Consider the following 10308-nt stretch of genomic DNA (forward strand, 5'->3'; position numbering starts at 1 on the left):
CCTTATGCTTCTTCCCACCTTGTGCTTTCAAGTGGGTTCAGTTATTGGAGTTGCTGGTTATTAACAGTGATAATTATACTTTTACTAAAGGAATAATACACAAGGAATCAGAATAAACAAAAAAAGGAGAAAAACCTCAGAGGTATCACTTTTAATATCTTCAAAAGCCAGAATGACAGCGCAGTTGACCAGTTCCAAAATGCCTAAAAGGGAAGCACTAAAAGGGAAGAGATGAAGGTTCCGTAAGAGGATTGTGAGAAGTCTTATTTAAAAAAAAACCTCGGGATAAAGAATGCCCTTCAATACGGAATATTTCAGAGACACACCACGCCTCCAGAATCCAGAGGAAAAACAGAAGTCAAATAGCAAGACACTTTTGCAGGAGTGTTGAAACAAACAAGAAAACATTTTTATTTTGAAAATACAGTCTTTAAAGATAAATTTGGCTTCCATTTCCCATACCTAGGTGCATCCAACAAGGTACAAAAACAGACAAAACAAAACAACGAAACAGAGACCCTCGACATTATGTACAGAGCTCTAAAATGAGCTGTGAATATCTACAAGAAACTAGCATATGCGCTTTGTGAAAGGATGTACTTGTGTGGCTTTCTACAGTTCTCAGTCCTGGGGAAGGAGAGTTAACCCCCTGAAGCTGCAGGTGTGGCTGCAGCCAGGGAAGAGCTGGGGTCAGTGAAGGGTTGGGGACGGGCCCCCTCGGGTGGGAGGCTGGAGAGGTGTCTGGGGAGGGGGGTGGCGGCGGCCCGGACAGATCCGGGGCTTCTCTAGAAGTCCTGCCGCGGGGTGTGAGTCAGGCTGTGCCGCCGCAGATCACAGTTTCGCCTGAACACTTTGCCGCACTGCTCGCAGCTGTAGGGCTTGATGTCTGTATGGGTGAGAAGGTGAGTTTTCAGATTACTTCTCTGATTAAAGGTTCTTCCACATGTGGGACATTTGTGTGGAGATTCCTGTTCAGATGTGAAGCAAGCAAAGGATTAATCCTTCACACCAACAATGCACCCTCCTCAACAGTCTCTGTCTTATAGGCATCACAAGCGTTAACAGAACACGCACACGACAACAAAGAGGGGACTTGCAGCAACAAAGCTGTGCTCCTAATCCTCCAATCAGGAAAACACAGGCAGGGGCACACACAGGGGCCTGATCACACTGATAACCGCCCACCGCTGTGGGCTTTGTGATTTACATTTCATCTCCATGTCATAGGCAGGAAAGGGGGGAAGGAAAAACTCTAATCCTCTCTTAAGGAACGACATTTCCCCGGGTAATAATGCCCCTCTTTGGTGCAAAATTAAACTATTCCTCAATGTTCTGAAAACTACAAATTATGAGGCTCCTGGGAGAGAGAGCGTATGGGATTTCACCATGCCTCCATTATCGAAATTACCTTTATTTCCTCCCAAACACGAAAGCTTTAAATGCAGGGCACATCAGGTGAAAAAAGAAATAAAATTCTAAAATTAGTATTTAGAACAATGAGAGTGGCCTCTTCTTTAAGAAAAACACATACATGTTTTATGTTAAATAAAATTAATTTCATGTATTAAAAAATCGAGTGTTGCCTTCTCTACCTAGAAAACTGATCTAAATAGAGCCTTTTATGAGAAAGAGCCTGCCATTGAACACCTTTTGTAGAGCAAAAATGATAAAACAGAACCAGTCACTGCTTTAAAACAAGAAAACAAACTTACCTGCATATGTAAAGTTTTGTGAACAGCTAGAGTTCTAGACTGACAAAATCCTTTCCCGCACTCCTGACATTTGAAGGGCTTCTCTTTGGAATGGATATACCTGAAAATCAACATAAGGTCTCATTGAAATGGCTTTACCACCACGGTGAGGAGTTTCTTTTGATAATTGCTTTAAATGAAGTCGTGAGGGGGGCGGGGGAAGAAAAAGGATTTCCATTATTTTTGTTTTTACATTTTTTATCCCCTGTATAATTCTGTTTATGGTTAACCTCAACTAACAGACTCTTCAGAACATTCACCGGACGCCAGCTTTATCTACACTTGATCGCCCTCTCTGGTGTATCCTGGAGCTTGAAGCCCTGCCGAATGAGCTCTTTCTGGCCTCTGCGGCTCTCTGAGATTTAAAGTGGTCAAATCAGGATGTAAGGCAAGGCTGAGTTTAGGGGGACCAATTTTAGCGAACCCCTTGGAAGCCGCGGAGGATCCCTACAGAAGTCCTACTTTGGGGTAACAGCAGCAAGTAGAGTCCAGGAAACAGATACTGTCATCCGCACTCCTGGGAAGCCCCCCCCCCCCATTCCCCCTCCCCGAGGAAAACACTGACATTATGGTATTTCTTCAATTGCCTTTGATTAATGCGGAGCTGAGAGTGTGGAGGGGATGTGGGGAGCTGTTCCTAAATTCTGTAATCTCAAGAACCCCGCAAATAAGTTTAAAAGAAAGGTTGCTACGGCAGGCTCTGGGGTGCACCTAGGGACCAGTCAGGGAAGGGAGGGAACCAAGCGGAGGTGGCCACCGTAGATTAACAGAAACGGTCTTAGGGCAGGTGGTACCTGGAGCACCAGAGAAGGTCTTCCAGGCTCCCGGGCTCTACCTGCCCCACCTCCTAAGGTCTACCTGGTGGAAACTGGAAAACCGCTCCCGGAACCAAGGGCAACCCAGCAGATTTTAATTACCAAAGGATGGGACGACCCTCCCTCATCCCAAACAAGACACTGCAGCAGGGGTCCCTGCTGAGGAAAAAGGTAAAGGTTGGGGGTTGGTTACAGCTGGATGGGAAGGGCTTTGGTGGGGAATATAGTCTAGTTCCAAGAGGATTTTAGTGACACTTGGAATGTCTATCAAAACTCGATATTCTGGATAAATTGTCCTCCCCTCCCCAGGCCACCCTCCTTCCCCACCTTACCTGTGATCCCGCAAGTGATCTTGCCTCCGGAAAGCCTTGTGGCAGATGTCACAAGTGTACGGCCTCTCGTCGGTGTGGGTCCTCTCGTGGATGAGCAGGTTGTAGGATTTGGTAAAGTGTCTGCCGCAAAACTTGCAGATAAACTCTTTTTTCGTTTTGGAGGGCAACCTCCCTCGGGAGGGCTTTCTGTCCGGAGTCAATTTACTGAGGCCGGAGATGGGGCTCCCCAAGCCCGGGCTCAGCTTGCTCAGGTCTGCTATCTTAGGGGGATCCTCTTGCGTGGCGGCCACGGCCAAGTTGGCAAAGTCAAAACGGGGCCGTTCCTTGTGCAGGGCCGGGAGGACGTGGGCAATGGCTCCCTGCTTGGGGTGGAAGAGGTGGGTGGTAAAGGGCAGAGCCGGAAAGGAGAAGCGGGCATCCACAAGGCCCTGCGCCGCCGCCATCTCGGTGATGGTGGAGCGGGTGATTTCGTGCACGTTGGGGTACCCCAGAGTCCAGTGGTTCATGTGCATGGTCTGCACGGCGCTGAGACCGTACAGGCCCTGCAGGTGGTCCACCGCGGCAGGGAAGGTGTTCACGGCCTGCAGGAAGGAGTAATTGGTGAGCTGCAGCGACGGGTGGAGCGGAATGGGCGCCGGCAGGGCCTTGCTCCCCATTTTCCGGGATGTTGCAGGGCGGGGGTAGCCACCCCTTTTTTCCAGGACTCAGAGGAGGATGGGCGTGGGGCTCCGGCGAAAACCCAGACAACGGCACGCGAAGAGAGTCCTAAAGATGGCTGGGGGAGAGAGGGGAAAGTCGTGACTATTATCCAAGCCCGCTTGGTCTGTCCCTTGGCGCCGCGTGGGCTTCCACACCTTCCTTCTAAGACCCCCTCCCCACCCACCCCAAGGCCCCCCCAGAAGGAGGGGACCTTAGCGCGCCTGCCGGGCGAGTTGACACCAGGCTCAAGCTCAATCCCGAGGGCCAGGGTGTCAGGCGTGGTCGCCGGCGAGAGCGGGTGGCCCGTGGGAAGATCGGATTCCGGGCACGCGCGGACTCCAGGAGCCGGAGATCCGGGCCGGGGAGGAAGAAAGATGAGCGGGGCGGGGTGGGGGAGTGGGGGGGTGGGTGCTCCAGGCGGCACGTAGCCCGGCCCACCCACCCACTACCCGGTGGGGCGAAGCTTGGTCATCCCTGACACCCCGCTGTTCCAGCGCCCGCCGGGCCCGGCCGAGCCTCGATCGCACCGAGCCTCCGAGGTCCCAGAAAACGGTGCGTCTTGGGTCGGACCCGGGCTTGAGGGCCCGGCTCGGCCGGAACGGCTCCTACCGCCGTGCCCGAGACCGCGGCCGGGCCGCCGTTCCTGCGCTTGCCCCGGACCGCGCCGGAGGGTGCGCAGCCCGGGGACGCTTTGCGCTCCTGGGCTGCCTGACCCTCGGAGGGGCCGCCTTGCCCGGTGCTGACCTCAGAGGTTTTCTTTTTCCTTCCTCTGCCTTGGTCCCATTTATCAGCGGTGACGGGCCACAGGAAAGAAAAGTGACACCTCGGGGCCAGTGAGGCCTGGAATCGCCCCCTCCTCCTTCCCAGGGGCCGTCCCCTCCCACCCCCCACCAAGATCCCTTCCAGATGGTTCGGGCTCAGACAGGGAGGGTAGGGGGGGTGGCTGAGGCCAGAGCCCGTTCTCCCAGACCCAGCGCCCAGCTCTCTGGAGTACCCGAGCGCCTCTCGATCTGGCCCCCGGAGCGGCTCCTACACCCGGGAGGCCCCAGGAAAAGAGAAGACCGGGTTCCCTGGGGAGGAAAAGGCAAGGAGCAGCAGGGGAGCCGCTCTGCCAGCCCGACGGAAGCTTGTTTATCGGCCTGCAGTAGAGGGCGACGCTGCTTCTGCCCCTGGGAAGCCCGCCCGGGTCGTCGGCCTTGGGCCTAAACAGGGAGCACGCGCTTGCCTCTCCCTGCGCCCCCAATGGCAACGCGGAGGTCTGGTTTCAGACCCCGTTTCCCGCGGCGCCTCACCTGCTTTCAGGGCAGGCCCACTTTCTCCCACCGCCAGTCCCCTTTTTAGCAGCCAGGGGTGCCAGCTCGGCGGCCCGGCACCAGCCTCTGAAGGCGGCTCCCCAGGTGCGGGCGTCACAAGCTAAGCGCTTTCCCTGGAGAGGTGCAGACAGGCCAGTCTGAGCCATCAAGCTTTACGCCCGGCTTTTGAACCCAGCAGGAAGATGGGAGAGTCTGTTCAGACTTCATTGCGCCCTAGCCCTTTCTGCGCCTAAACGTCCTTCTCTAGTGTTGGAGAAGAGTTGCCTGTGGCTCTTTCTGAGGGCAGGCTTAGAGGGGTGCGCTAATGACACAGCGCTCCGGCCAGGCAGAATCTGGCGGCCTCCACGAGGGCCCACACCTTCCCTCCCTCCTCCTCTGTTTGAAACGACTGGGAGACAGCGATTTATTAACGAACCGCTTCTGCCTGGTGGTATGCGGTCTGGGAGTTGAGGTCGGGAGTTAATGAGAGGTGTGTAACAGTCAGGGGGTCTCAGTCAGACCGTTCAACCGAAACTGTAAACCTCCATTAGTAATAAACTTTCCCACCACAAATCACAATTCATTTTTCTTCAGTGGCAACCTCAAGCCCTCTCCTAGAGAGGTAGGGGGTAAAAAAGGATTCTACTAACATCTCTGGTAATCTATCTGATTGTTTTCCTCTTGCATTAAAAATAAGTTACACCTTTATTTCCTTCCTTTTGCATAAGGAGGATTTTCTAGAGATTCAAAATATTATTTTTCCCCTAGTATTAAAAAATGGCCTCCCCACATAGAGAGGAAACCCAAATTATTATTTGGGTGTATTCCCAGACTGGATTTCTTAGAAATAAATACAGGAGGCAAAGTGCAATTCCCACCACATTCTCCTGGTAAGTATGTGCATGTGTGTGGGGTGTGTTGTCGACTGAAGGAATAGCATGACTTGTGAGTTTGATTCCAAATGCATAAAGTGAACTCTGCCGTAAAGGTTACATGTTAATTCTGCCAGCAGAAACTTGAGAGCCATCTTCCTTCCCTTTTCACTGAATGGTTTATAACCCAAATTATTGCCTCTGTTATAATTCAGCTTCATGGTGGCACAAAAGCGCTGTTTCATAGTATGTGTTCGTTTTGATTTGCAGGACAAATAGTTTCTTCATAGAAGACAAAAAGCAAGTCCTTCACAAACAGAACCACCCTAAATATTCATTAAACATTTTTCGCATAATTAGGGAGTTCAGGTTTTCACTCTCCTGCTGAGTAGTTGGAAATATATGTCAAAAGATACTTTAAGTCAATGCAGAGATCTAAAGTACTTTCGTTTTTGTCTAGAGCTGAGCATGTAGTTCTCACACTCAGTTTCAAGCAGTAACAGCCATCATCTGCTGTCACTTCTTCACCACCCCGTTCCGGAACATTGGTTACTTTTAATTTTGCAAGGAAAGAAACTTAAACCAACGAAAAGACATAAATATTACAGTGGATTGAGGCTTGTTTTCTTTCATCGGTCTTCTTCACAAGAATTTCCAGACATGTACAGAAGTTTTGTAAAATGTAGCTCACTGGCTGTCAACAAGTGAGAGGTGCACATACTAATTGCAGTGCAGTGAAGCCTTCAAAACACTGGAGGGGAAAAAATCGTCATTCGATAAGGAGTCTCGCTCTTTGGTAATGTGTTATTACACTGAATTATCTAAAAATAATATACAGTCAGGGGTCATCTGCTAAAACCTGTGGGTTGGTGTCTGAGAGAAATGACTGATGGCTCCATAGGCTCGCTGAATTTCAGCCCAAGCCACAATAGAATTTTACGTTAATCAGAGAGCTATACTCCAAGTAGATTTAAGAGATCATTTTAAAAAAAAAAAAAAAGAAAAGAAAAATGGCCAGACTGGGTCAGGTGAACAGAGAGAAACCACCGCGAAGTTCCTGCCCCTTCGCTGCGCCTCTGCCTTCCCAAGGAGTTAATTAAATTAAGATGCCTTCCGCATAATCTGGGTTCTGTTTCTCTCTGCTCCCTCGCTCCCCCTGCATGAGTAATTTTCTTGTTCTGCTCGGGACTGCAGTTTGTTTAGCAGAGAAAGTAGCTGTCTGCACCGTTTGGCTCCGGGAAACTCCAGCCCTCTTTTGTTCCCCTGCTAACAGGTAGGCAGACAGAGCCAGCGCACCCTCCACAAACACCTTTTTCTCCCTCCTCATTCTACAGATGAAACACCTTTCTCCGTTGCTATTTCTTGAGAATCCCAGCGTTTAAACCCCAGGGGGATTTGCCTTCTGCCCGCCTCCGCCAGGACTGGAGGGTGGGAAGAAAATCAAAAGGCCGGCACAAGGTTGGAGAATTATCTAGGACTGAACTATTACTTTTCTGCTGAAACGCGCTGGCTCGGCAGGCACCGTGTGTCTCGGCCCGTCCGCACTGCCGCGGCTGCCGCGGGACGGCTGCCCCCTGGTCTGGAATACTATGGCAGGGTAAGGGGGGGAAAAAAAGGGAGGTGAGTGTTGTGGGGTTTTATCTCAAAGTATGTAGATAAGCTTTTAGAAGAAGCTTTGCTGAGGGCTTCGATTCAGTGTTGCAAAACAAAACTAAAAACAGTATGCGAAAGCGCGTGTTGTTGCGTGTTATCTGGGAGTGGCGAGCCTAGGATCCCATAAAGTGAAAAATACAATGCCCCAGGAACGCATCCATGTGATTTCTTTTACCCGAGTTCGGAACTTGTGGCACGCCGGACCGAGACTCGGAGCGCCCCGGCTCCAGCCTGCTTTCCTTAGGGCGGCTGCAGTCCCCTTCCCATAGTGGACACTTACCTCCAGCAGAAAGGTCCGCCTGGGCAGCGCCACTCAGACCTAGTCCAGGCAGTGAGGCGCACAGCTTGGAAAGGTCATTGGTTCCACGCCGGCCAAACTGCTTTTTCTGCGCGGAGTCCCGGGAGCAGCGGACATGATCTGGAGGACGACGGGCAGCCAAACCGAGAGCGGATCCTCGTCTTCGTCTGTGGACTTAGAATGTGCAAGGACCCGGGGATGGTAGAAGCCCGCCCTCAGCGCTCGCCTGGAACCTCGCGCCCCCGCGAACCTCTCGCCGCCGACTCCGGGTAAGGTCGGAGCCTGCAGCCTCGCAGGGCCATCACCCTCCAGCAGCAGCGAGCACGCCGAGCTCTGTCCCCGCCCGCGTCCCTCCCCAGGCTGCCCGCGGCCGGCAGACTCCAGCTTTAGTAGCGGCCCCGCCTCCCCTTCGGGCGGGCGTCCCGCCGCCGCGCGGGGCCCCCTGCGCCCAGGCTCCGCCTCCGCGCCCGGCGCCCGCTAATGGTCCACTCTGTTTACTTGTGTTTGGATAGCAACTGAGTCTTAAAGGCACAGGTTTGCTCGAGGTTCCCCTGTTACAGAAGCAGAGCCGAGGCGACGCTATTCAAAACTCACACACAAACACAACGCCCGGCCCCTTCCTTCTCGGTGCCACTTTTCCTTATAATGTTAGAAGCTGCACAATTGGCTTTCTGCCTTCCGAAGACCCCCGCCGAGAAACCCAAAGGGCGTTTTTGTAGCTTTACTTGGCGCGCTCGCAGCGTTAATTTCCACATCTTAACACGTTTAACATAACTACCTTCTTCATAGGTAAAACCAGTCACTTTTAGATTGTATTCTCCAGCATATATCACCCTTCCCCCAATTTTAAATACAGTTTTGCACATACTTATGGTCAATTATGACTCTATGGGTAGTCTGTTTCCCCCTGCTGTTTTCAAAACGAAGTTTGTTTATAAAGGTGACAATTGACTAATTTCGTAATTACCTTAAAGACATATGTGGAATATCCCAGGAGAAATTTCTCCCAAAATTTAAGCTTTAATCAGTCAGTGTACATTTCATAAGCAGTTAACCAACTTGGTTAAAGGGGTGGGCATATGCAACCCACTGGCAAACAATAAAGAATCCATCTGGAATGGGTGACGAGCAATCATTTAAAATATTTAGGAAAATACTATTCCAGCGTCTCAAACGTGTACATCTTCATTCCCAGCAAAAAAAAAAAAAAAAAAAAAAAGAGTTCATTGTTCAGTCGCCAGGAAACTTAATCGAATTTGAAGTGTAGTGATACATTTTTTCAGGTTCTTCTAAAGATTTGGTCTTGTGTGAGTGTAATTGCAGAACGCACTTCAGCTACTCTGGAAGTAGGGTGACCGAGTGACAGAAAGGGGATGACATACTCTCATTTTAAACAGCCTCTTTCCAGATGAGATCCGCCGAGCAACACTGAGCAAAACGCCCTTCGTCCCAGACGAGTTCGCCAGAGGCGATTTACATCAGCCCCCTGCAAGTCGGCGCTTTGAGGGGCACAGATCTTCAAGCCAAGAGGCAGTACAATTCAAAGGTGTTCCGCCAAAATATGGTTTTGAATGTGCCGCCCCAAATAATCTCAATTGTGCGGGGAAGTGGACAGGTATAAGCAGAAGACTAAAAACTGTCAAAAGGTCAAACAGTGATTGGGGAGCCACGCAGAAGCTACGGGTTATTATTTTATTTGGATATAATCTCTTCCATTTTATTTATGCAGAGGTGGGTACATTTTTTCGTTCCTTTGGTAAAATATAATTCAGAGATAGTAGATCTTTTTTTTTTTCCAATTTCAAATTTGCAAAGATTAAAAAGTGAGCTTGGAATGAAGAGTGTTTAATATCCTTCAACATTTAACTGCTTCAAAGTAGACTTAACCAACAGCGTGGAAGTACGGAATGCCTGAGTTTAGGACTTTAAACACACACACACACACACACACACACACACGTTTTCCCTAGTGGATTCTATAGGGGTGCTTTCATTTTAGCGCTCAGTCCTGAGCCCCAGCCACGGGGGTGCCTGCGGTCCCCTCTCTCTAACCGCTTCATTCCTTCCGCAGCTTTTCTCAATTTGGAAGATTTGGAGGGAACTTTCTCTTCTTTCAGACCCCCAGGACACAACTCCCGGGGTGGTGACCTGAAGAGTGTTCCTACGCTTCATATTTCCTTTTCTGCAAGTGGAGGCCACTCCCCAGGGGTGGGCTTCACACCTTCCCTGTGTGTGTGTGTGTGTGTGTGCGTGCGTGCGTGTGTGTAAACTCCCCAGGGGTGGGCTTCACACCTTCCCACCGTGTGTGTGTGTGTGTGTGCGTGTGTGCGTGTGCCGCACCGCCTGCTCTTCCAGGGAGGTAAACAGAATTTCCAACCAGAACGGCTCCCTCTTTTCCGCAAACCTCTTGAGCCCGGGTTTTTCCACAACCGTGTTTACCTCGCCCACCCCAGGCTCCGAAGTGCCACAGTGGCGTCTGGGCCAAGCCGGCCAGAGCCCTGCGGCTGTTGGAAAGGTAGGGAAGCGTCGGCGACCTTGGGGAGAAGCCTCGTGGCGGGGCGGCGCGTCGGCAGCCTGCAGGCCCGGCCATCGCCGC

The 10308-nt window shown here is 51.2% G+C and overlaps 1 protein-coding gene across 10 annotated transcripts in view; it reads right to left on the reverse strand.

The window, feature by feature from the left end:
* Window positions 1-7834, reverse strand: part of OSR2 (odd-skipped related transciption factor 2) — a 68190-nt gene extending 60356 nt beyond the window's left edge. For 6 of the 10 annotated variants that reach the window (XR_008702395.1, XR_008702393.1, XR_008702394.1 and 3 more), the window contains exons 1-3: window positions 7695-7834; window positions 2899-3673; window positions 1713-1812 (exon numbers count right to left, since the gene is read on the reverse strand). Coding sequence is in view for 4 of the 10 variants with exons in the window: in XM_055546579.1 (XP_055402554.1) it covers window positions 786-968; window positions 1713-1812; window positions 2899-3554 (939 nt within the window). In the remaining 6 variants the exon portion in view is untranslated. Of the gene's footprint in view, window positions 1-385; window positions 969-1712; window positions 1813-2898; window positions 3674-3808; window positions 3980-4341; window positions 4436-7694 lie in introns of those variants that run through there. The other 4 variants (XM_055546582.1, XM_055546579.1, XM_055546581.1 and 1 more) reach the window with 4 other exon arrangements.
* Window positions 7835-10308: the final 2474 nt, after the last annotated feature.

The sequence above is a fragment of the Bubalus kerabau genome, chromosome 14 (assembly GCF_029407905.1).
Source record: "Bubalus kerabau isolate K-KA32 ecotype Philippines breed swamp buffalo chromosome 14, PCC_UOA_SB_1v2, whole genome shotgun sequence".
Classification (NCBI taxonomy): domain Eukaryota; kingdom Metazoa; phylum Chordata; class Mammalia; order Artiodactyla; family Bovidae; genus Bubalus; species Bubalus kerabau.